The sequence below is a fragment of the Vulpes lagopus genome, chromosome 4, assembly GCF_018345385.1.
Source record: "Vulpes lagopus strain Blue_001 chromosome 4, ASM1834538v1, whole genome shotgun sequence".
Taxonomy (NCBI): Eukaryota; Metazoa; Chordata; class Mammalia; order Carnivora; family Canidae; genus Vulpes; species Vulpes lagopus.
This window is the reverse complement of record NC_054827.1, coordinates 119,290,901-119,317,216: the sequence shown is the minus strand read 5'-3', so window position 1 is coordinate 119,317,216 and position 26,316 is coordinate 119,290,901. Positions and strand designations below refer to the sequence as shown.

The 26,316-nt window shown below is 46.1% G+C and overlaps 1 protein-coding gene across 7 annotated transcripts in view; it reads right to left on the bottom strand.

Annotated features, from left to right (window-relative positions):
* Window positions 1-26,316, bottom strand: part of TBC1D14 (TBC1 domain family member 14) — a 106,632-nt gene that overhangs the window by 37,218 nt on the left and 43,098 nt on the right. For 6 of the 7 annotated variants that reach the window (XM_041751840.1, XM_041751841.1, XM_041751837.1 and 3 more), the window contains one exon: window positions 21,290-21,410. In XM_041751840.1, the coding sequence (XP_041607774.1) occupies window positions 21,290-21,410 (121 nt within the window). Of the gene's footprint in view, window positions 1-849; window positions 916-21,289; window positions 21,411-26,316 lie in introns of those variants that run through there. The other variant, XM_041751844.1, reaches the window with a different exon arrangement.

Genomic DNA, 26,316 nt, shown 5'->3' with positions numbered 1-26,316 from the left:
CCTGTGAGACAGCCACTGCAGGTGCCCAGAAAGCAGCTGGGAATTATTTCCATTGTCGTGTTACTCAACTGTCACCCTTCTCCGTATTTCCCACTAGGACGGGTACTCAGCAGGGCCCTGGGGAAAACTGACAGTGAAGTGCCTGGGGGGCCACAGCTGGCTTCAGACACTGCCAGCTGTCAGACACAAGCAGTTCTGGGGGGAGGGGGGCACAGGTCTCAGCAGTGCTCAGCCTTCCAGGAGCCCATCCGGGTGACCACCGCGGCCTGACCTCACAGGAGGGAGGCCCCTGCGAACCTCTGGGTGTGCTCTCCCTGCAGCACCTTCTCAGACAGCATGCTCCACCTTACCGGAAAGGGCGTCTGGGAAAGCAACTGTCGGGAAGCTCTTGTAATTGCTGGGTTCCTTACAAGGCACGTAGAACACAAAAGTTATTATGTGGTCTGGGGAATGCAATGTATCAAAACCGACCCGTGGGTTCCAGCAAGCCTGGCCGCTGACAGGGTGCAGGCCGCCCCCGCCCCCGCCCCCGCCCCCAGCACAGAGGCTTCCCCCAGGACCCTGGGCAAGGCCACCCTGGCCTGTGGGACGGGGGGCCGGGCCGGCGCGAATCGAGACCAGGCTGCAGTGCCCGCAGCGGGACGCGGAGCAGGACCGAGGCCGTGCGGCTCGCCCCCTCCGCCCCTCGGCCTCTCGCGCCGCGCTACGGCCGACCCGGCGGGGGACCTCGCGTCTGCACACACAAAGGCTGCAGGGAGGCGCGCAGGCAGCACGGTGGCCGCGTGCAAGCAGCCGTGTGCAAGGCACACCCACGCGGGCGCCGGCGGCGGGCGGGCTGGCCGCACTCACCATGAACGCCGCGGGGCTCAGGGGCGCGCGGCCGGCGGCTCCATGCCCGGGCGGGCTCGGCGGGCAGCTCCGGGGGCCTCGGGCGGCGGCTCGGCGGCGCGGGTGCGGGCGGGCGCGGGCGCGGGCGCGGGCGGGGGCGGGGGCGGCAGGCCGCTCAGTGGCGCGCAGATGCCGCGCCGCCGATCGCGCGCTCCGTGTCGGCGCGTCAGGCCTGGCCCGCGGGGGGGGGGGGGGGGGGGGGGCGGGGCGCGGGGCGGGGCGGGCCCGGCTCCCTCCGCCGCCGCGGCTGCACTGCACGCCCACCCTCGGGGGCACGCCCGCCGCAGCCCCCCCGCCCTGAGGGACCACCCGGACGTTCTGCAGTATCCTCGGCCGGCTGGCAGCATCCCCCTGGGAAATGCATGCTCTCCTGAGGACGCGGCGGAACATCAAACACGGCAGAGCTCTGCTCCATAGGCTTCCTTAAATAAACCTATTACCGAAAGGAGCTACATAAAATGTTCACACCGCCAAGCTCTGGGTACTGGGCTATGAACAGTTCTTATTCTCTATATTGTTGCTCATCTGTTTTCTGCACGGAGATTCGTTCAATCCAAACGTCAGGGTGCACGCAAAACCCATCCTGATGAAGACCTAAGGACTATTCCTGGGGGGTGGCTGGAAGGGGCATTAGAACCTGTGCAGGGTGACACCACTGACATCTCCAAGATAGGAGAGTGCATCTCAAGATAGGAGAGTGCATTTCCCATTGTGTGTAAATTATATCTCGATTTATAAAGATCTTTAAAAATCTGCTCAGCACCAAAATCATTTCGGGGCCGCCCATGGGTCCACCGTCCAAGGGCTGAAAAACTCTGAGAGAACTCAAGACCCCTGGAATGTAAATTCACACGTCCCTGGTCTAGGAGGACCAGGCTTTCTCCAGCTGGTTTTCCAGAGAAAAGCATTCCCAAATTGCCACCAGAAACTTCACTTGGAAGAAGCCTATGCTATCTACCAGACTATACTCAAAAAGATGGAGAAGGAGTATTGGGAAGTACGCACAGAAATGGGAACTGCCATAGGTCACTGGCAGGTGTAGCCATTTTGGAAGAGAATCTGGCAGTTCCTCACAATTCTGTGTGCACCCACCACACTCCTGGGAACCTGCCTCAGAAAAAGAAAGCATCCATCCACAAAGAGACTAATTGCAAATATTCATAATGTGAGCACACATTAGTTGAGGATACCCAATGGACCAGAAGGCACCATGGACACAGGCTACTATGCAGGTGAACCCCAAAACATGACCCAAAGTGAAAGATGCCGCATCAAAGATAATCTTAAAGATTCCATTTCTATGAAGTTTCTTGAAACGGTAAATCTCTGGAGAGAAAGCAAATTAGTGTTTGCCTGGAGCTTGAGGAGTGAGTGGAGACCCACTGCCAGCAGCCATGAGGGAACTTTCTGGAATGAGGAAAACATCCTAATACTGCAGTGCATTCACTGATAGCTGCACAACTGCATAAATTTCCTAAAAATCACTGAACATGTACAATGAGGAATTTTATGGTAATTGCACTTCAAAAAAGCTGTTTTCAGAAAGTAATCGAAGCAGGCACCTAGGTGGCTCAGTGAGTTAAGCAGCTGCCTTCAGCTCAGGTCAGGATCTCAGGGTCCTGGGATGGAGTCCTACTGGAATCCCTGCTCAGCGGGGAGTCTGCCACTCCCTCTGCCCCTCCCCCTGCTCATGCTCGCGCACGCGCACTCGCGCTCTCTCTCTCTCTCTCTCTCTCTCTCTCTCACATGCTCATTCTCTCTCAAACAAATAAATAAATAAAATCTTTAAAAAAAATAACAGAAGGATAAAAGGGGAGAGGTTGATTCTGGATAGATTAGGAAAAGCCTTAAGAGAAATAACTCAAGATTTGGAAGACGGGGCACCTGAGTGGCTCAGTAGTTGAGCCTCCACCTTTGGCTCAGGTCCTGATCCTGGGGTTCTGGAGTCGAGTCCCACATCAGGCTCCTTGCAGGGAGCCTGCTTCTCCCTCTATGTCTCTATCTCTCTCTGTGTCTCTCATGAATAAATAAAATCTTTTAAAAAAATTTTGGAAGATAAAAGCTTTGGGGGGTGAGGTGTCCTTTCAATTCATACCTGGGTACTTTTTACACAACCACCAGAAGTTTATTCAGTCCTCCAGGAGAATGTGCCCAAGCTATTTATAACTTCATTAGAGCCTAGAAAATGTGAAGTGATACACTAACTTGGAGATTTATGTCCAATAGAAAAAACAACTCCAAAGGTTCTATTTCCTTGCCCCCACCAGTCTGTTGGTTTAAATCTAACCTAACAGTCTTACTCTGGTTCTTTTCTTGTTTTTATGCCAGTAAGTACCTAACTCTTCAAATGTCCTTAGAATCAATTTTACCAGGGATCCCTGGGTGGCTCAGCGGTTTAGCATCTACCTTCGGCCCAGGGTGTGATCCAGAGTCCCCGGATCGAGTCCCACATCAGGCTCCCGGCATGGAGCCTGCTTCTCCCTCTGCCTGTGTCTCTGCCTCTCTTTCTCTCTCTTTCTGTGTCTCTCATGAATAACCAGATAAAATCTTTATTAAAAAAATCAATTTTAGGGATCCCTGGGTGGCGCAGCGGTTTGGCGCCTGCCTTTGGCCCAGGGCGCGATCCTGGAGACCCGGGATCGAATCCCACGTCGGGCTCCCGGTGCATGGAGCCTGCTTCTCCCTCTGCCTGTGTCTCTGCCTCTCTCTCTCTCTCTCTCTCTGTGACTGTCATAAATAAATAAAAATTAAAAAAAAAAATCAATTTTACCATCTCATTCATCTTCTCAACGTGTTAAATGAATCTTTAACCCATGGTCAAAGAAAGAAAGAGAAGAAAAAAGGAGAGGAGAGGAGAAGAGAAGAGGAGAAAAGGACGAAGAGAGGGAAGAAAAAGATAAATGTCATGAAAAAAATGGCAGAATAACTGTTTTATACCAAGAGAATAAAGGGACAGATAACTAAGGGCAATGCACAAGCCTGATTGCTTTCTGGTTCATAAACAACAGTTTGGTGCAACTGGGGAAAAGCAGAATGTGGTCATGGACATGGTCACAGTCAAATGGAATTACTGACTATTCTCCTACGAGTGATAACAACACATGTTGACGTTGGAGGATGCCTACCCTGAAGACTCGTATGGTGACGTATTTAGGGATGTCATGACACCTGCAACTTATTTTCATATGATTCCATTTTATAAGATTAGAAAGACGCATGTTAAAATGAGTATGTTAAATGTCAACTACTGTTCAATCTAAATGGAGCAGATACAGTGTTTACTGAATTCCTCCTGGAATGCTTCTGTAGGTTTAGAGTTTTTCTTCACAAGCAAAAGAGCCTATGTGATGGCTGGTGACCATCCTTCAGATCTTGTCATAAATGGCCACCAGCTCAGAAGCACCCCCTGCCCTGCCCACTGGAGCCAGAACAAGGCCCTGTCATTCTCTCCCAGTGTCAGTGTCCATTTGCTTCCAGAACTAATCACATTTGTAATTACATGATTATATGATTAAGATGCATTTTCCTCAAGGGACAATGAAACCTCTCAGAGAGGGGACTCCGGTGGTCTCTTCACCACCAAAGGCCAATGAAATACATGCCACCTCTCTTCTTCCCTCCTATCCATCCACCCACCCAAGCACTTCTGGTGTTTGGCCCTGGGAATAAAGATGAACAAAGTCCCTGCCCTGGCATCACTCACAACCAGCAAGCTGATAACTGCTCTACTACAGGAGAGCTTAAGAAATCCCCCAGGTTTCCAGAGCTCCCAGAGGCAGCTGATCGGCCGGTGGGGTTACCTCTGGCCTTCTGGAAGCAGTTCCTGGAGCCATAGAGGGCTAACCCTGTATAGCTCTGTTCTCACAGATGAGTGGGTTCTCAGCTCTCCACACCTCCTACAACACCTAAGACCACACACACGTTAGAAATCAGCCAACCTCAGCCCACAGTCTCACCAAATTTAAATACCAGAGAGATATGCGTTAAGCATGTGTTAACTACGCATTAAAATACGCTTACCAAAACCAGCTGCCTATCTCTTCTGGCAGATTGTAGCCTGCAAGTGACTTTAACGGGTTTCATTTGCATTATTTTAGAATTGAGGACCACTCACAAAGTTTTAACTATATATTATACCATGTGATAACAGGTTGACTTTTACTAAATTTTGAAACTTAAAGCAAAAATCAGAAGTTAACAGAGCCTTTTCTCCATCTCAGTGTGGCTTTAGATCTCATATCCACCTCATCCACCAGTAAAGAGCCCTTCCTCCTGAAGTTTTTGGAGTTAACCAGAGTTCATTCCCAGGCTTCTTGTATCTCTACCAGCACAGGGCATTTGCTTATTTGATTAATCTATAACATTGTCTTTACCCTCTGCATTTGTTCAATGCAGCATTCTAGCAGATGCTGACAAACCCAACCCTGCTCAAGATCACTGGATCTCACGGGGATCAAAAGGTCACTGAAGAAAGAACTTCCCAGTCCTGGGGACTGGTTAAGTAAATCATGCTATACAGAAGACCACAACTTAGTAAAAAATGAGATCATGAAAGAATATTTAAGGACATGGGAAAATGCCTATGTTCTCATAAAAACAGGAAGAAAAACATCTACAAAGTAGTATGTTTTGAATTCTGACACTCATTCATCCACTTAACAAACATGTATTAACCACCCACTAAAACTTGGCACTGTTCCAGGCCCCAGAGATAAAGCAATCATCGAGCAAACAAGCCCCAAACCTTGTTCTCTGTAAATCTGTAGTCTAGCAGGGGTTGAGAGGCAGGCAGTGACAAACAACTGAGCAAGAACTTAAGACAGGAAATACCAGAGTCCTGTGACAGTAAGAACCAATACAGGTGTGCTGGGTGGTCATTCAGGCAGGGAGGGCAGGGAAGATGTCTCAGCTCAGAACACCATCTTAGAGGGAGCACTAAGCTAAGACCCTGTGAGTCCCATTTAGCCTTAATGATGCCAAGAGGTAGGGACCGGGCTAGGCTGAGTGATGGCCCCCACATAAAGCCGTGTCAGAATCCCCAGGACCTGTGAATGTTACCTTCTATGACAGAAGGGACTTGCAGATGTGATTAAGGTGATGGGGAGATTATCCTGGATTATCAAAATGACCACATGCGTCCTGACGTGGTAGATGCAGAGGGAGATGGGACTACGGAAGGGAACACCACATGTCCACAGTGACAGACGTTGGGGTGAGGCAGCCACAGGCCAAGGAATGCCAGCAGCCTCCAGAAGCTGGAAAGGAAAGAAGAGACTCTCCCCTAGAGCTTCTAGAAAGACTAGCCTTGCCAACACCTTGATTTTAGCCTGGAAGATGCATTTCAGACTTCTGACCTCCAAAGCTATAGGATAATAAATGTGAGCAGTTTCAAGCCAAGTCTCTGACACTTTGTTATAGCAGCCCCATGACACTAACTCAGGCAGTGTCAGCATCACCCACTCCCCAGCCTCCTTATCACCAGACACAGCCCCTGAAGCTCTGAGTGGCCTCTTAGGGTAGGCAGCAGATGGCAAGGCAGGATCTGAACCCAGGTCGTTGGACTCCAGAGCCTCTTACTGCCAACTACTCTGATGTGCTGCCTCTGAACTAAGGTTTCAATTTCCTACAACAGTGCTCCTTTCACGGGCCTTAGGCCACATTAGCGATGGGACACTGGTGTAAGACCAAGGAACAAATGCAGCACTTGCCTATGACTTCCGGGAACATCATGGGTAGTTTTTAGCGCCAATGCCAAGGCCCCATCCAAAGTGCTTCCATACTGACGAAGATGTTTTTTAATTTTTTTTCTTTTTTTTTTAATTTATGATAGTCACACACAGAGAGAAAGAGGGAGGCAGAGACACAGGCAGAGGGAGAAGCAGGCTCCATGCACCGGGAGCCTGACATGGGATTCGATCCCGGGTCTCCAGGATCGCGCCCTGGGCCAAAGGCAGGCGCCAAACCACTGCGCCACCCAGGGATCCTGATGTTTTTTAAAAAGTAACACTCGGAGTTCAAGCTAGACAAGCCGCTCACAAGGAATGTGGAAACTGCCTTGCCCCCTCCACAATCTGAGGTCTCTGAGTCCTACACAGCCATCTGTGAAGAAGCACAGTGCACTGGGCTCTGTACTCTACACTGGACACCTAAAACAAGTCAGGACATCTAAGGTGGGTCAGTTGTTTAAGTGTCTGCCTTTGGCTCAGGTCATGATTCCAGGGTCCTGGGATCGAATCCAGCATCAGGCTCCCTGTTTGGTGGGGAATCTGGTTCTCACATTCCCTCTGGCCCTTGCCCTGCTTGTATGCTCGCTCTCTCTCACTCTCAAATAAATAAATGAAATCTTAAAAAAAATAAAAATAAAACAAGTCATTCAGACCTGGGCCCATCGGCCTCTGCAAAAGGCTAGAGGAGGGATCCCTGGGTGGCGCAGCAGGTTTGGCGCCTGCCTTTGGCCCAGGGCGCGATCCTGGAGACCCTGGATCGAATCCCACATTGGGCTCTCGGTGCATGGAGCCTGCTTCTCCCTCTGCCTGTGTCTCTGCCTCTCGCTCTCTCTCTGTGACTATCATAAATAAATAAAAATTAAAAAAAAAAAAAGGCTAGAGGAAGTGTCTCTCATGCTGCTCCAACAGAGTTTGAGAGATTACAAAATACTTGGAAAAAAAAAAAAAAAAAAAAAAACCTCAGTATTCCACTGGGAATTAGATCAATGAAAGAGCATCGTTCTTTGGTCATCACTGTTTTCATATCGACACATTAAACTACCTGGAGAAGGGCAAAAGTATTTGAAAGCTCCCAAGGGCCATCCACCCATCTGGGTCTTTCTAGGAAGCTACCCTCCATTCAGCTGGTACCATGAAAGGCATCTTTCTGGTTCCAGTTACATGACAGGCACCAGACTGCAGACACTATTGCCAGAGCCCAAGGTCGGTGGGAAACTGGCTTCAGGATATGGGCAGTGCTCTCCAGCTAATAGCTTACCGCATCTTCGAGTTGGTTACTTGTTCCAATTTTCTGAGTACCTGGCATGTGCATACCAACTCACATGGCCTCTGATTCTGTAATAACTGTATTTATGTAGGTGAAACTTGTATGTATGTAGTCTGGGAGGGTGGGCACTACCTGTCAGAGACTCCCACCAAGAGGGGCTAGGAAGTCCTGGGGTGAAGACGGCATTCCTGTTTTACTCTACCTACCATCGATCATTTGGGTTTTTCATAAATTATTTTTATAATTTGGAAAAAAAATCTTTTAAGCCATTTCAGATGGAATCCAAGGCTGATTTTGCCAAATGCAATTTCCAAACCACACCAAACATTCCAGCAGCAAAGCTTTTCTTTTTTCTTTCTTTTTTTTTTTTTTTAATTCACCCACAAGAGCAAAGGTATAGTAACCATGAGGGAAGACCAGAAGAAGAGAAGCCACTGACCATTATTGAGCTCCCACTGGACGCCAGCTGCTGTCTGAGGAGTGCCCCACACTTCATCCTACTTGACCCTCACAAGCACAGGCAAGGTGTACATGACCTTTGCAAAGGAGGAAACCAAAGATTGAGAAGAAGTCAATGGCCCAGGGCCACACACCCGACTGTGGATGATAGAGCCGAGACCAGACTCAGGACCCCCACATCCCAGTCAGAGTTCTCTCTGTGGTCCCACTGCCTTTCCAAACCCCAGACCTCTGACCCCTGCCTCTCAGAGGTCCCCATGAAGATCTGTGGGAGAACTAACGCATGGGTTCCTTTTCCCGAATCCCTCTCTCTTCCTTGGAGCCACATGGGTAGACAGACGGAGAATTTATCACTTCCACATTAGGAAAAGTAAGCAAACAGTAAGAGGCACTATGTGCTGGCATTTCAGTTTATATTGGTGAAAGGCACTTGAAGTAAAAAGATCTGTACTTCTCAGAATAAATTAACCATTACCACAATAGTGGGAGACAATATATCTGAAGAATAAACACAAAAGTCCAATTAAATGACCATGCCATTTCCCTTGCAGAACCTTCCCATCGCTTCCTCTTTCCCCTCTCATCCAGAAAGGCATACAAGTTTGATAAATAATTAACCTGCTGCTTCTCTAAAACCCAAATGAAGGGGGACTGAATGTCTGTGAGATCATCTCCTAAGAGACTTACCCTCCACCAAAATGTCCTTGTGTCATACAACATGCCACCTAGCACCTTCACAAGCCCAAACTTGCAGAACGGTTCAGCTTCCGACACACGAATGCCACAGCTGTTGAATGTATCCCCCTTTGCTCTGGCCACTGGGAAGCTCAATGTCAAACCTGTAGTGTGCCTCTGAAGTTACAGGAGACCTCATGGATTCTATTTTGGGACACGTACTCACCCTTGGCTTCATCTTGCCATCCTGTCCCCAAAATTCCTCAAATTTTTTCTCTATCATTCTGCACACATTTTTAATATTTTTAACGGTTTCTTCTTTTTAAAAGATTTTTAATTTTTTTTACATAATCTCTACACCCGATATGGAGTTTGAAGGTACAACCTTAAGATCAAGAGTTGCATGCTCTACCAACTGAGCCAGCCAGGCGCCCCCTGCACACATTTTAAAAAAATATTTTTTAGAGTAGATCTGCACACAGAACAAAATTCACAAGGTACAAAAGAGCATACAAAGAAAGTTAGTCACCCTCCTCCCGATCTAGTTCAAACCTAGTTCGTTGCCCTCTCCTAAGCAAGTCTATCATGATCAGCCTATATCCCTTCCAGATAGAGTCTCTGCATCTACAAAGATATGTATATATCTTTATTCATATAGAACACACTATAATAATGGTTATTTGCTTTGCTTTTTAAGATATGCACTTTACCTCACTTCAGGATTTAACCAATTCCCTACATTCGGTTTGCTTCCAACCTCTTGTGCTGCAATCAATACCCTTATGCAACCATCATTTTAATTACATACTGATTCATCTCTAGGATGAATCCCTAGAAATGAAAGCGTGGATCAAAGGTGCCCTGATTGATTCAGCCACTGTTCCTTATTTTTTTTAATTAAAAGTTAGGGCAGCCCAGATGGCTCAGCGGTTTAGCGCGGCCTTTGGCCCAGGGCGTGATCCTGGAGACCCGGGATCAAGTCCCACATCGGGCTCCCTGCATGGAGCCTGCTTCTCCCTCTGCCTGTGTCTCTGCCTCTCTCTCTCTCTCTCTCTCTGTCTGTCTCTCATGAATAAATAAATCTTAAAAATTAATTAATTAAAACAGTTAGCTTTTTGATGCACATAGTTCTAGAACTTTCTTCCAGCCACCACCATCACAAATATGCAGAGCAATTCTAGCATCCCCAAAACTACCTCCCTGCCACTCACACCCTACACCAAGCCTGGCACCAACTGTCTTTTCAAGTGTGTCACACACATGGAATCGTATAGCCTGTCAACTTTTTGAGTATAGATTCCTACACTCAGATAATATCCCTGAGACTCATCCAAGGTTGTCAGTATGATGGATTACACCAACTGATTTTCAAATGCTAAATCAGCCTTGCATTCCTGGCAAAAACACCACTTAGTTGTGGTGTATTGCCTTTTTTTTTTCTTTTTACGTATTAATGGATTCAACTTGTTAACACTGCGTTGAGGATTATGTGTGTCTTCATTAGGGATAGTGGTCTGCAGTCTGCTTTTTTTGTACTGACCTTGTCTAGCTTTGATATCAGGATGATACAGGCCTCATAAAATGTGTCGGGAGATAGTGTCTCCTCTAAAATTGGTTGCTATTTTTCTTTAAATACTGGTAGAACGGGGATCCCTGGGTGGCGCAGTGGTTTGGCGCTTGCCTTTGGCCCAGGGCGCGATCCTGGAGACCCGGGATCAAGTCCCACGTCGGGCTCCCGGTGCATGGAGCCTGCTTCTCCCTCTGCCTGTGTCTCTGCCCCTCTCTCTCTCTCTCTCTGTGACTATCATAGATGGATAAAAATTTAAAAAAAAAAAAAAAAAAAAATACTGGTAGAACTCACCAGTGACACTCCTTGGGCTTAGAGATTTCTTTTTTTGGAAGGTTTTTCACTACAATTTCCATTTCTTTAATAATTAGAGGATGATTCAGGTCATCTATTCATCTTGGGTGAGTTTTGGTGACGTGATTTTCAAAGAAATGGACCATTTCATCTAAATTATCAAATTTATGAATGTGGAGTTATCCATGACATTCTCATTATCGTTTTAATTTCTGCAGGGTCTGTGGTGCTATTGCCTTTTTCACTTGTCTTATTGATAATTTGGTTCACGTCTCTTTTCGTCAGTTTTGCTAGAGTTTGATCAATTTTGTTCATCATTTCAAAGACACAGCTTTTAGTTTCACTATTATTTTTCCACTTTCAGTTTCATTGATCTCTGCTCTTATGTTTATTATTTCCCTCCTTTTGCTTGCTTTGGGTTTATTTGCTCCTTTTACAGTTTTTAAAGTAGAAAATCAGATTATTGACTGGAGAACTTTGTTATTTTCCAACATTAGCACTTTAATGCTATAAATTTCCTTCTAAGCATTTTATTCCATAAATTTTATGTTCTATTTTAATTCAGTTCAAAATATTTTCTTTCTCTGTGACCTCCTCATTGTCCCATGATTTATTTAGAAGTATGTTGCTTATTTAATTTCCAAGTTTTGGGGGTAAATTCTTGCTTTCTTTGTGTCACAGTTTTATGATCTAATTTCACTGTGGTTAGAGAACCTATTTTGTATAATTTTAATCCTTCCAACTTTGTAGTTTCTAACACAGGTAATGATCTATCTTGGTGAATGTTGTGTGCATGCTTGTCAAGAACGTGTGCTGTGCTCTTGTGGGAGGCCGGAGGGTTCTCCAAACATCAGTCTAGCTGACTGATGGGTCAGTCCTTCTGTGTCCTGGCACAGTCTATGGATCACTGTCTAGAAAGTCAACACTCCGTAGTAACTGTAGATTTGGGCACTTGTTTCACACCGGCCATCTTTAGCTTCATGCATTCTGTAGCTGTTATGGGTATACACGCATTCAAAGTCATTCTGTCTTCATTGGGTAATGTCTTGGCTCATCCTTGGGAACTTCTCTTGCTCTAAAGTCTACTTTTTCTTTTTCTTTTTTTAAGATTTTATTTGACAGAAAGAGGGAGAGAATACAAGCAGGAGGAGTGGCAGGGAGAGGCAGAGGGAGAAGGAGGCTCTTTGCTGAGCAGGGAGCCCAATCCAGGACTTGATCCCAGGACCCTGAGATCATGACCTGAGCTGAAGGCAGATGCTTAACCAGCTCCAACCCCTCAGGTACCCCTGAAGTCTACTTTTCCTTATGCTACTCTACTCCATCCTCATTCTGATTAGTGCTTCCATGGTATAGCTTTTCCCATCCTTTCATTTTAACCTATATATTTTGACATTTGAAGTGGGTTTATTTTAGACAACACATATATGGGTTTTCTTAATTTTTTTCACCCGTTCTGACAATCTGTCAGCTTTAGGCATTCAGACAGAATTCGTGTGTTCAGACCATTTCTATTAATATAATTATTGATGTGTTTCAGTTTACCATCTTCTCTATTTTATGGTTTTCCTTCCCCTATTTCCTCTTTCCTGCCTTGATTTCATTTTTTAACTCTTTTTCGACTTTCATTTGAATTGTTTTGTTTTTTATTCTTTCTTCACATACTTTGGAGGTTGATCTAGGGATTATAACATATATTTAATTTTTTTACAATCTTACCATCACATCTCTTTATGTGACATCTACAGACCCTGACAACCCAGACGACGTTTTAGTGTTTGCTTTCAGTGGAATCTGTGGTAAAGAGCTCACTAGGAGAAGGGCAGTTTCTTTATCTACCTAGACCCTCATTGTTCTGCTGTTTTTCCTTCTGAATATTCCAAGTGTCCCTTGGGTATAACGATCCTTCCATCTGAAAAACTTCCTTTAGCAACTCACTTACTTAGATCTGCTAGCCACAAATTTTTGCACTTTTCCTTCATCTGAAAGCACTTTATTTCACATTCACCCCTGCACAGTATTTGTGACTCTTTTCTTCCAGAATTTTAAACATGGGATTCTGATATGAAAAATTAGTCCCTCAAATTGTTGCTCCCCACTAATGCATTTCCTCTGCCTGCTTAGAAGATATTTTTTGTATTTATTTCCAGCAATTTGATTATGATGTGTCTGGGCATAGGCTTCTGTGGATTCCTCATGTGGAGGAATCTGTGGATTCCTTCTGTGGAGTTCACTAAGCCCCCCTCTCCAAATCTGTAGGTTTAGATCTTTTGTCAGATTTAAGACATATCCAGCCACTATTTAGCCCAGTATGTTTTTTTCTATACCACGTCTCCTCTCCTTCTGAAACCCCAACAGCACAAATGTTAGACCTGTTAATACTGTCTCACCCACCCCTAAGGCTCTGTCCATTTTTTTCCTCTAATCTTTTTGCTCTGTATTTTCAGATGGAATCATTTCTATGGATTTCTCTTTTCCTTTTTTTTTTTTTTTAAGATTTTATTTATTTATTCATGAGAGTCAGTGAGAGAGAGAGGCAGAGACACAGGCAGAGGAAGGAGCAGGCTCCATGCAAAGAGCTCGATGTGGGACTCAATCCCAGGACTCCAGGATCACGCCCTGGGCCAAAGGCAGGTGCTAAACCACCGAGCCACCCAGGCGTCCCTCTATGGATCTATCTCAATGTTCGTATACTCTTTTCACTATAATCTTCATTCTGCTCCTGAGCCTATCCAGTTAGCTTTTTATTGTTGTTATTTTTCATTAAAAAGTTCTTCGTAGGGGCTCCTGAGTGACTCAGTCATTTGTCTGACTCTACTTCAGCTCAGATCATGATCTCAGGGTCCTGGGATCGAGCCCTGCATCAGGCCCTGTGCTGGGCATGGAGCCTGCTTGAGATTCTCTCTCTCCCTCTGCCCCTCTTATCCCACTCTCTCTTTAAAAAAAAAAAAAAAAATCCATGTAGTTCCTCCTTATAGTTTTCTAATTCTTTGCTGAGACTTTCTACCTTCCTATGTCAAGAACTCCCCCCCACCCCTTATTTACTGGAGCATTTTTATAATGGCTGGTTTAGAGTCTTAGCTAGATAATTCTAACATTTGTGTTATCTTGGTACCAGTGTTTGTTAATTGTCCTTTCCTATGGAAGTTACGATTTTCCTAGTATGTTTGAGTGGCATTATAGTCTATCTTGACCGTTTTGTTATAAGACTCTGGGTCTTGCTCAAACCTTTTGGAGAGGTTTTAATAGGCAATTGACCTGGCTAGATTTCAGCCCCATGTTCCAACTAGCCTTCTGTGGGTTATGGCTCAAAAGCCAATTGACATTTCAAAGCCTTCACAGCACCTATTGACTATACCCCCCATGTGCACCGCTCAGGGCCAACATTGGATCCAGGTGCTGGTCTATTCCTGAATTTCAGTTCTCAAGTCTACAGTTGCTAGTTAGGGTCACATCCGTGTACCCACAACTTGGGAGTTAGCCCAGAAGTTCATAATAACCTTAAAGGTCACTTTCCTGAGCTCGTCCTCTCCACATTCTCCAGAACTTGCAGATTCCCTGGGCCACCCCTTTTCTGGTCCTCTACCCAAGACACACACCTTCCACAACCTTAGGCCAAGTGGCAGGAGGAGAGAGAACAGGACATCAGGGATCTGCCCCACTTTCCTGGGAATAAACCTCCTCTAATCAGCTCCCCTTCCTGAAGAGTTTCTCCTGCTGGCCTGTTTCTGCTTCCAGGAGATTGCATGAGGGCTGGGGCGTGAGAAAACAGAGAAAAGAAAAATATGAAAAGTAGGCTTTTGGCATCCTCTCTGAGGGTGAGAGTACCCACTCCTGATCCAGAACTAGAAAGCCTTTCCTAGAGCTCAGTCCACACTGACACCCATCTCTAGGTTTTAGGCTACATCGAGTTTGGGCTGGAGAATATGAGGGGAAAAATGGTAAAGTCAATCATTCCAGCAGTACGTTGAACTGCGGTTTCTTCCCCAATCCACCCGTTATTGTTTGCTTTTCAGAAGGCTCAAAACACTACTCGATGTGTTGGGTTCCAGTTTTACAGCTGTATTCATCGGGAAGACATGTTAGAGTATGCTTACTCCTGGACCAGAACTGGGACTTGTTCTGTTTTATAAACCGGTTCAAATCTATTTTCCAAAGGTATAAGGGATGATGAAAAGGAAGAAAGTTTTCTCATTCCTACCTGCAGGTTTTAGATTACCTGCAGGCCCATCACCAGTCAGTCACCTGCACTGACCATCTGGGCTTGTTTTTTCTGCAGTTTATGATGATTTATACTCTTCTGACTAGCCAGACTTCTCAGAACCCAGAGGTGAAGAGAATGAGTATCACTTTAAGCTGGTCTGGATATGCCGCCTTCTGAGATTCTCTCTGACTGGAAATTCCAGAAAGCCATCCAAGATATTCCAGGTTACAGAAACCCAAATACAGGGCAGCCCAGGTGGCTCAGCGGTTTAGCGCCACCTTCAGCCCAGGGTGTGATCCTGGAGACCCGGGATAGAGTCCCGCGTCAGGCCCCCTGCATGGAGCCTGCTTCTCCCTCTGCCTGTGTGTGTCTCTCTCTCTGTGTCTCTCATGAATAAATAAATAAATAAAATCTTAAAAAAAAAAAAACCCCAAATACATGTACATTCCTTTACTCACATAACATGTTTTATCTAGGACACTGATGCCTGCAAGCCTGTACTCCCTATGGTGATCCTTGCCTATCAGTAGCTACCTTGGAGCCCAAACAGGACACTTCCTGAATGCCTTGAGTCTATGTACTAGTGTTATGTCTAAAAGATTCAAAAACTCTGCTCTAAAGCATCCGCAAATGTGTGCAGCCCTGAGCTCCTCCAACATCTATTCAAATTACAAAGACCCGGATCCCTGGGTGGCGCAGCGGTTTGGCGGCGCCTGCCTTTGGCCCGGGGCGCGATCCTGGAGACCTGGGATCGAGTCCCACGTTGGGCTCCCAGTTCATGGAGGCTGCTTCTCCCTCTGCCTGTGTCTCTGCCCCTCTCTCTCTCTCTCTCTCTCTGTGACTATCATAAATAAATAAATAAATAAGTAAAATATTAAAAAAAAATTACAAACACCCATTTTTTTACCTTTTAAGTGGTCTTTTCTTCAAAAAATAAAAAGATTGTACATGGGAAAATTATTGAAAGGAAAAATACCAAAATGCAAACAGTATTTATTCGGGGCAATAAGACACCACGTATTTTCTTTTTCTTCATTTCCTAACGTCCTCTACATCTTCTACAAATTAATATAACCAGGATAATAGGTATTGCTAATTTATCTTTACAAATGCACTCCCCATTTCCAATAATTCGAGCGATTTAGGGACAGTAAGCCACAACTACCTCATGCCAGGCTATGGTAGTGAGATCTTTTAATAAGATTTCACCCACACAACTTCATTGGAGCATCAAAATTCCCTAGCAAGTCACTGCTTCTCAAACCTGGCTGCACTTCAAAGTCATCAACAGAACTCAAACATAAACAAAACGCCAGTCAGACAGGAAGGAGGATGTGAGAAGACAAAAGTCAAGAACAACTCTCAAGTTTGAGACCTGAAACAGAAGGCTAAGTCTACCACTTTCCAAAATGGGGAAAGGTGCAAAGGGAACCAGCCCAACGTAACAGAAAAAAACACCAGTGAGACAGGAAGCACTGTCAGACATCCAGTGGGGCCCCCCACCGGGAACAAATGTGGGGGTGCAGTATTTAAAGCCTCCAGTCTAGCTGAGGTCTCCTAGAGGGTGGCCTGAGACAGAGAAGCACCTGGGAGGCACTCTAAAATCTAAAGGGCACCCAGCAGGGGAGCGTATGGTGACCTGGAAGTCAAGGTCAGAAAGGCTCCCCAGGAGCAGAAGAGAGGTTGAGAAGACAAAGGCTGATGAATGACACTCGGACCTAGGAACCAGCTGTCACTTGAAAACCCAGTGGTGCAGAAACTCTAGGATGGCTGCGTGCCACTCTTCTTCACAAGGCTTATCATAGCTGCAATTAGCTATAGAGTTATTTTGCTTAAATCTGTCTTTCCCTGATCTACCGTTAAGTTCCAATGAAGACTTACAGGCATGTAAGTCTTGCCCTTCATTGTAATCCCAGGATGGACCCCAACAGTGGCTCAAGTTTGTGGAACAAAGGACTGTGGAATCTAAGAAGGAAGGGTCCTCTTTATTCACAAGGCAAAGGGCACACTGCCCAGATGGACCAATACAAACCGGATGATAGGAGACCTGAAAGCAGCAGTCTTCAAATACCTTCTCCCAGTCTTGACTCCTAGGGCCTCTCCAGTTCACCAGCAATGACTACAATGTGTATCTGGTGTATTCCAGACCTTTTATTTAACCCACTCTGGACAAAGATGGCTATTTCCTCCCCAATATCCAAGATTCCCTTCTCCAGTAGCAGCGTTTCTGAAACATGAGCACACATTACCCATACGTGGAGCATTTGCGAGAACACGGTCTGCTGTGCCTCCAGCTGTGCAGCTTCTTTAGTAGGTCTGGGGTGAGGCCTAAGAACCTGTGTCTCTAACAAACTCCCACATGGTAATGTTATCAGTCCAGGGACCATACTCTCAGGACCACTGCTTTAGTGTGATTCTCATAACTATCCTTGGTCATTTTTGTTTCCCCCTACTTAGAAAATCTCTCTGAAATAATGTAAGCTGAGAGAAAATCACTTACTTTTCAAAACTTCTATGAAATTTGAAAATATAACTGAAAGTAACATCACAACATTTCCTAAAAATGGCGACCATGTATATATAAGACTCAAGTGGAAAGACTGGCCGAGTGACAAGGAAGTCAGATGTGCACCGGAGTCCCCTGGGCAAACTGGAAGTAGTATCTGCCACTTGCTGGACAGATTTCTTAATTGTCGTTATAGCTCCTTCCTTGAGTACTAACTCTGGACCACAGGCTGTGTTAAACATCGGAGGAAAATATTTCACATACATTATCTCTTAATGTATAACAATTCAGACAGTAGGACTCCTAATGCCCATTTTGCCAAGGAGTAAACTGGCCCAAAATCATACAAATAAGGAGAAATGAAGCTGGAAAGTCAGTGCAAGTCTGCAAGGCCAACAATCTTGGCTGGTTTGCACAACTGTCCCCTCGGCTCCACCACGGGCTCCTTGAGGCAAGCCGATTCAACCACAAGACCTGGCCACAGCAAGGTGCAGTGTTTGTTGAACATGCAGGTGAAGGGATCTGTGGAGGCCTCAGGCTCATTCTCTCACACTGTTTTCCACTTCCTGTGGTTCAAGGCGGACTTGTCACAATAATTACAGCAAATGCTTTCCAGCATTTACAACATTCAGGACTGTTCTGAGCACATGATATATGTTCATACATGTAATCCTCACCGCCCCCCCCCCCGCCCTCCGCCCCAAGGCTGGCACTGCTATTCTCCAGATTCTAGGGAGGAAGGAAATGAGGCTCAGAAGGTTGTGTGACTTGGCCACACAGAGGAGCCATGGCAGAGCTGGGATACAAACTGCCAGTGTGACTCCAAAGTCCATGCTTTTAAATCACTATGTGATGCTGCTGCTCTCAAGTAATGTTTTATTACTTTTATTCCCATTCCAAAGGAACGGGAAAAGGAACTAGAGTTTCTTAAACCCTTACTTATGCTTCAGCTCTAACTGAAGTTATCACCATTTGGGATCACAGGCCCCGGCAGTCAGCCATGGCTCTGAGCTCTCTCAAGGGTGTGAGTGAGCTGACATCTGTGGCAGCAGCCAGCTCCAGCCTGATGCTCAGGAGCTGCCTCACAGAGGCAGGTCCCTGGCCCTGGATACCTCAGGGGCCTTGGCAGACCAGGGAGGGAGGCATGGGATGAGAGATCAGAGGGCCAGAGACACAAAGCATGAGCAAATAGGACACAGGCAAGATCATATGACTCATGCAGGTACAATTACATCCTTTATTATTGATGGTTGAAGCCAGATGGTCCTCTTCTCTGCAATATTGTGTTACCACATAATTAGTGGACCTAGTCATTTCAGTTCACAAAAATCCTTTAGGTTCAAGAACATGATCCATGTTCACCTTTATAAAAAAAAAAAGGGGGGGGGGCGGGATCCCTGGGTGGCGCAGTGGTTTAGCGCCTGCCTTTGGCCCAGGGTGCGATCCTGGAGACCCGGGATCGAGTCCCATGTCGGGCTCCCGGTGCATGGAGCCTGCTTCTCCCTCTGCCTATGTCTCTGCCTCTCTCTCTCTATCATAAATAAAAAAAAAAAAAAAAAAAAAAGGTATGACAAAGGTAATAAAGAAATTCAAGCACCATGCAAGTGATATTAAGAGTCATGTGAAAATCTAGTATAATGATTACTTTTTTTTTTTTTTTTTTTAATTTTTATTTATTTATGATAGGAACACAGTGAGAGAGAGAGGCAGAGACACAGGCAGAGGGAGAAGCAGGCTCCATGCACCGGGAGCCTGACGTGGGATTCGATCCCGGCTCTCCAGGATCGCGTCCTGGGCCAAAGGCAGGCGCCAAACCGCTGCGCCACCCAGGGATCCCTGATTACTTTTTTCAAAGTGTGGATTTCTTTAAAATTTCTTTAACAGCTTGGCTCTTTAGTTTTTAAGAAATTTATAGCTGAGCTTTGCATACAAACTCATCACCTTTTAATTGTATGCTACTGCAATAGTAGCCTACACAATAAGTGGTTCAAATTCAAAATATAACAATCTATAAAAACAAATTCCAACACTAATGTACTTTTTGAGTCTCCTGGGCCCAGACAACAGCTATGGGGAATGTTGGACAACATTCAGAATACCATTAGTTTGCCAAGGCAGAAAAACATGAAATGGGACAGATCCACCATGCTGTTCAAGCCAGACCCCTAGCATGTGTTCACCGCCTCACCACACACACTGCACCCACATATCCAACATGTCTAGAACTCAAAGGGGCTATCCTCTGCAACCCACAGCAACTGTATCACCTGGCCAGACCCCACTTTACTCCTCTGGACTAGTCCAACAGTCACATTCTTGCCAAGGGGACTGCTCAATCCTTACATAAGTAAAACTCTCCAGGAGTTCCTCCAAGCCTTCAGGTCAGAGACAGGTTCCAGGCCCAGCACATCACCCAGGCCCCATGAATGGCCCCTCCCACTGCTCCCTGGGCTCGTGCTGCACACTGCCCCCTGGGCTCGTGCTGCACACTGCCCCCTCAGCACAGGTGGCTATCACTTTCTCCTGCCCCTTCCTTGCACAGGGACAGAGGAGCAATGAGGGCCCTGGGGTAGGTTCCAGCTGTGCACAAGTCACTCAGCCTGTGTCATCTTTGGTAAAATGAGGACGATAATAGTACCTTCTTTAGAAGGCTGTTACAAGCTTTAAATGAACTAGAAACCCAAGTGCCGACTCACTTGAAACTGGCACAGAGTAATCACTGAGTTCATGATGCCCTGTGGTTATTATCTTTGCCACACCTGTGAACTCAACCTTGCGTGCAGCCTGGCCCAGCAGGCCCTGCCCCCAACCACACACCTTTCCCTACCTGCCTTAGAATCCTCTCCTTACCAGGGGGGCCCTCTGGAGCAAGGTACTGTGGTAGGTTCTCTATAGCCCAGCACCACACGGGAGACCTGGCACTTAGTAGGTCCTCAAAAGTATTCACTGAACAACTGTCAATGAATACAAAACAGAGGCTGAAGGAATCAGCCTGCTGGAGGGCATTGTCATGGCACTGGGCCAAGAGCAATCTGTGAGGATGGCTGGGGCTCAGAGCCAAGGGGAGAATGCAGGTGGGAACTGGGCTTCCGAGGCCACAGATCCCCCTGGCCTCACTAAGTCTATGCATAAGCCTTCTATGAAAAACTAGCACATGCCTCCAGCTATTGGCATCACTCCATGCATGGGGAGCGAGACAGCCCAGTGGTGATGATAACATCGGAGCTGCCTGACCTCTGAACCTCATGCCCTGCCCCCCATGGACAAGTGGGAAGCTTCTGAGCCCACAAGGGGAAGGGAGACATACCACAGCCAGGGTGAACAATGGCCCTTGTATTCCTGGCCAAATCAGCACTGGAAGGATTAAGCTCCAGGAAACCCATGGTATCAGAGAGGGAGAGTGCTTTAATAAGGAACACAATTAATAAAAATGTGACAATAAACACATTTGCAACTATTATTGGAAAAACTGATTAAGTGAAGTTACAAAGATCTGAAGCCAGCTCTCTCCTGTACATATGCGGTGAGCTAAAAGAAATGGAAAAGGTTAAAGTCATCAACTTTCTCAAGTAAGGCTTAAATTTTAAGAACTTGGCATGCAGATCAACACAGTTTTCCAATCTCAAAGCCTCCACAAAGGTCATTTTTGCAAGATTCACAAATATATGCTGCATAGCATATTTCTGTGTTTTTGTATCTCGTATACCTTTTGTATTTTCTTTGAATCTTTCTGAGCATTCTCTCGAAGTGGTACTTTTCCAAATAACTTCCATCCCAAGTCATTTTGTTTGTCAAGTCTTGCATTCTGTTTTCTAGCAAGCAAATTCCTATAGGAAGAAAATAAGAGGGTTAGGGAACTTCTAGGTATTCGTAGAAGCACCAGGACTGCCGAGTCACTCTCTAATGAAAACAAGTGGACTTTCCTCTGAGAGAACAATGTGATGAACCACAAGCTTTAATTCTTCAGACCTGATTTTCATATAAGACACAGAGGATAAGCCCCTAAACCACAAATAAAATTTTTGTTGTTCAGCTGTAGCATGTACAAAGTCTACAATTCAGAGTAAGGAAATACTTTATATTACAACAAAGTATTTCAGGAAAAGTGAGCTTTAAAGACAGACCGAACTGAATTGAACTCTGACCCACCACTCACTAGCTGTGTAACTTTGACCAGTACATTTACTTTTCTGAGCCTTAGTTTATGTTTAATAAGGGTCTTTGTAGGAATTAAAATTACAGATACACAATCAGTGTTTAAAAAATAAGAGTTGCTGGGGTGCCTGGGGGCGCTCAGTCCCTTGAGCATCTAACTCTTGATTTCGGCTCAGGTCATGATTTCAGGGTCGTTGGCCCTGAGCCCCATATTAGGCTCTACACTCAGCACAGAGGCTGCTTGAGATTCTCTCTCCGTCTCTCCCCTCACTGCTGTTCTCTAAATAAAAAAATAAATAAAATCTTAAAAAGTTATTTTAATAACCTCTAGTTCAGTTTAAGTTATCTATACGGTAAAAATCTACATAAGCTATTTATAAAGAGTCTCCGCGTACCATGAAATGAAAGCTACTCAGGAGATAAGTCACGAGGTCTTCCTTCCCAATAACATGTAAACAAAGGTCCCAAATAACACAAATAAATCCCAAATGGTAGAACAAAATAAACTACACTTTGAAATGTATGTGTTGGTGCTTGCATTAAAAACAAATGGCTTCCAGGGCTCATTGGAAAGTATAAAATGAACCCACAGCATCTCCTCTGCTAGAAAGTAAGAAAGTGCTCAAAAAAATATGAGGACATGCTTAAAGGAAACAGTAGCCAGCTCGAAACAAGGACTCCCACTGGCTAAATCTAGAACAATCTAACCATCAAAAGAAATAAGGAGGGAAAGGGATTATAATCCATTGAATGAAAGAAAAATCCAAGAGCCCATACAGATACGAGCAGACACAAATAAACAGAGGAGGGAAAGCTTTAGAATGCAGCCTAACAAGCCCTGGAAGACAAATGGAGGTAGGAAAAGACCAGTGGACACTCAACCAAGTAGGTGACAGCTGGATGAGGAAGAGAATTTGCACATAGTTTGAAAGCACCTCCCACAAATTCCTTATTACAAAGGTAAACCTCCTTGGGCAAATGCTCAGAGTTGAGATTCTCTATCCCTGCTCAAAACAGGCAGTCAGTCTTATTTCCTGAGTTGGCACAGTACATCCATGGCAGCTACAGGTAGATGGACTGTCACAGAAGATTCCTGAAAAACTGATGAAATGTGAACACAGACCATGGACTTGGAAAGAACACGAGATTAATGTTAAATATCCTGATCTTGGTAACTGAACAGTGACTATGTAAGGGAATGCCTTTGTTCTTAGGAAAGATATACTGATATTTCCAACTGGCTCTTCTAATGCTTCAAAGAAATATACTTAAATACTTATTTGCTTCCATGGTATACATACCACAGTCACAGAACAGATAAAACACGTAAAGTGAGACATAAACTGGGTAAAAAATACACAGAAGTTCCTTGTGTTTTTCTTGCAACTTTTCAATGCATTTGAAATCCTATCGAAATAAAGTTAGAAAAACTTTCAAAAAGGGAAACAGTTTCATTGTATTTTTCCTTTCTCTTCTGTTGTGATTATAATAGAATCCATTTCAGAGCCCAAGGCAATTCAAGCACCTCACAAGCACCTTTGTGAGAAGTAAACTCAGAGCTGTGCCCAGGCCCAACCTGCTTAACATCTACAACTTAGCCATTGGTGGAAGACATGCAGCTCAACCCTAACTAAAGCCAGAGGTGCCCAGAAGGGTACTAAAGGCTTGGGCATCCAGAATTCAGTTCACTGACAGTCTACGTTGGCTAAAGATGCATTGCCTATGGGGAAGGTAACTGGGCTTAAGGGACAAGAGGTGAGGACCCCAGCTGCATCTGGAAGGGGTGGGGCCCAGGGTGAGGAGCACACCTCCTGGTTAACTTCGACCCTGTTCTGGAGAGCCACCAGTGGCAGGGTGGGGGGCCTAGAGGGGTCAGGAATGGAACAGAGAGGCGCACAGAAGAGACTGGGTGATCTGTGAGCCGGGAGACAGAGTGGAACTCAGTGCTAGTCACAGAAACAGCCAGCGGGAGAAGCAGCAGGAGAAACAGAAGCCTTGCATTTCCATCCCTGCTGAGTACTTGTGAGTCCGTACAGATACAGTGCAGACAGCACTCATTAAAGATCGTGACACAGGACAGGCCATGACTTTGGAAAGGCTTGTGAAAGGTATCCATGGTGGTACTATTTGTTGTGGATGAGAGGCAGAGTAGTCCTGAATGGACAGAAAGTCTCCAGCCTCTGGCTTCCCTTCCAGGTTGGTGGGTCACTGGAAGATTGACATGAAGCTGGCTTCAGGGCCCAGGAGGCCAGGTAGAGCCAAGCAACTGCCTCTGCCCATCCCGTGCCCCAACCCCACTTCCAAGGCCAGTGCATGGATGGCGCAGGGAGAGCCCAGCAGCCCTGAGCCCATTACAATCCTTCATGAGCCTCGCCCCAGGAGTACCCCACAGGTAGGAAGCTCTCACAACAACCCACCAGGTGCATTCATCCAGGGCCTCAACTATACTTAACAAAACAAGGAATCTTATCTGCTCAGAAACCGTCTCTCCTCAGGTTAGCGCCAAAGCTCTCACCTGATTTGGCAAGGGTCTGGCCCCACTGCCCAGCCCTCCTCCCTGTGTCTTTCTGGGTCTGCAGACAGCTGGTCACACCCCACATATGCTTACCCCTCCCTTTCTTCAGGTGTCTCTCAGGCATAGGACCATGATCCATCAAGCCCTGGGCCCCTGAAGAACTCCCACTGCATCTGCCACAATGCTCCAGAAATCTTTCCTCCATATAGGGGGCAGGACCATCTTCTGAAAGCACAGACAGATTGCACCAGCCCTGTCCCCCAAATCCCCTCCACGGCTTCCACCTGTTTATGGCACCAGTGCTGATCCCCCTACCCTCAATGTTCTCCTGAAAGAGGAGACATGAGTGCTGACCTCACAGATGTGTTTCGAGGGTCAAACAAGGCTAAGGACCTCACAGGCCTGGCCTGCTGCCTCATGCACACACTCGGTTCATGGGAACAGTTAATGTTGTCCCATCACCACGCGGGGGCTTCTCCACTAGGGGACTGACCACCTGATCCTCCACCTAATCCCCTTCAGCTGAGCCAGCACTCTGCACCCTGAAGGCATCAGAGGGACCTGGGGATAGAGGCCAGGTTTATGGGAACGGTGGGCTGAAGGAAGGTGACCCAGTAGGCACTGGCCCCACCAGGGATCTGATGATAAGGCCTATCCGGATGCATTTTACATCAATGCTCAAGAGGCCTTGGGAAACACACTTTGGGGTGGTTGATGACTAAGCCACACCCAATGTCAAGGATAAAGAATAATCCTCAGAGCCTGAGGGAGGCAAAGACCCTTGGGCAGGAAAAAGGAGTCAGGGTTTCACTGGGGTCCTTACCCCTGGCTTGCAAAATAATTCTTTTCAATAGGTAACAACTCAGAGGAAGAGCTATGGGAAAAAACAACAAAGTAATGCTAAAAATAATGGTGTGTTCATTTCTGCCCAGCAGCTCTCTTGTGAGCTGAGGGGCACCATGCCACAGGTAAAGTGCATCGTCAGAATCACAGTAAGATCAGGCATGGACGCATTCAACTACATGCGTTTAATGGGACAAAATGGCCCATCAGCACCTGGTCCTCACCAAGAACAGTCGAGCAGGGTTTTTGCACAGACCCTGGCCACAGCTCCCTTGCTTCCACCTCTTCCACACTGTGAGCCACAGGCTTGTCCAGTTCACCCCTAGAGGCAGGAAGGACAAGGGGCAAAGCAGGGTTGAGTGAGGAAACCTCAACACCCCTTGCCTCCTGACAAAAGGTCAGGCCTGCACCGCCCAGGACAGGGCCACCAGCCACATGTGCTGCCGAACACAGAAAAAATATGCCAGTCACCTTGCTGAAATATGCCCACTAGAACAAAATGGTTTGGGCTTTTAAAAAATATTTTATTTATTTGAGAGAGAGCGTACGAGAGAGAAAGAAAAAGAGAGAGAGAGAGAGAGAGAGAGAGAGCAGGGGGAGAAGCAGGGAGCCTGCCGTGACCTGAGCCAAAGGCAGACGCTTAACCGACTGAGCCACCCAGATGTCTCTAAAACAAATCGTTTAAAATGCCACAAAAAGGGGAACCTAGGTGGCTCAGCAGTTGAGCGTCTGCCTTTGGCTCAGAGCATGATTCTGGAGTCCTGAGATTGGGTCCTGCATCGGGCTTCCTACATGGAGCCTGCTTCTCCCTCTGCCTGTGTCTCTGCCTCTCTTTCTGTGTCTCTCATGAATAAATATATTTTTTTTAAAAGTCACAAAAAGATTGAAAAAAACCCAAGGGTTCATGACACATCCATATGCAGCATTAAGAAGGGTCGGGGCACTTTTTTGAAAGACTATGGAGCTACCTGTTATCAAAGGAAAAAAGCAAGGTGTATACCAGGTAGAGCATGTCATGCAAGACGTGCATCTGCCTGCCTGTACAGGCACAACTTACTGCTGGGAGAAGACAGAAACGTTATTTCCTGCTTCTGCAATGTTTACTGGGTAGCACAGGGCACAAAGGAAATTTTTCACCATATATTCCATTGTACTTTTTGGATTCTGTACCATGCAAATGTATGACCTATTGAAAAAACTTAATATAAAAGCCATCGCTG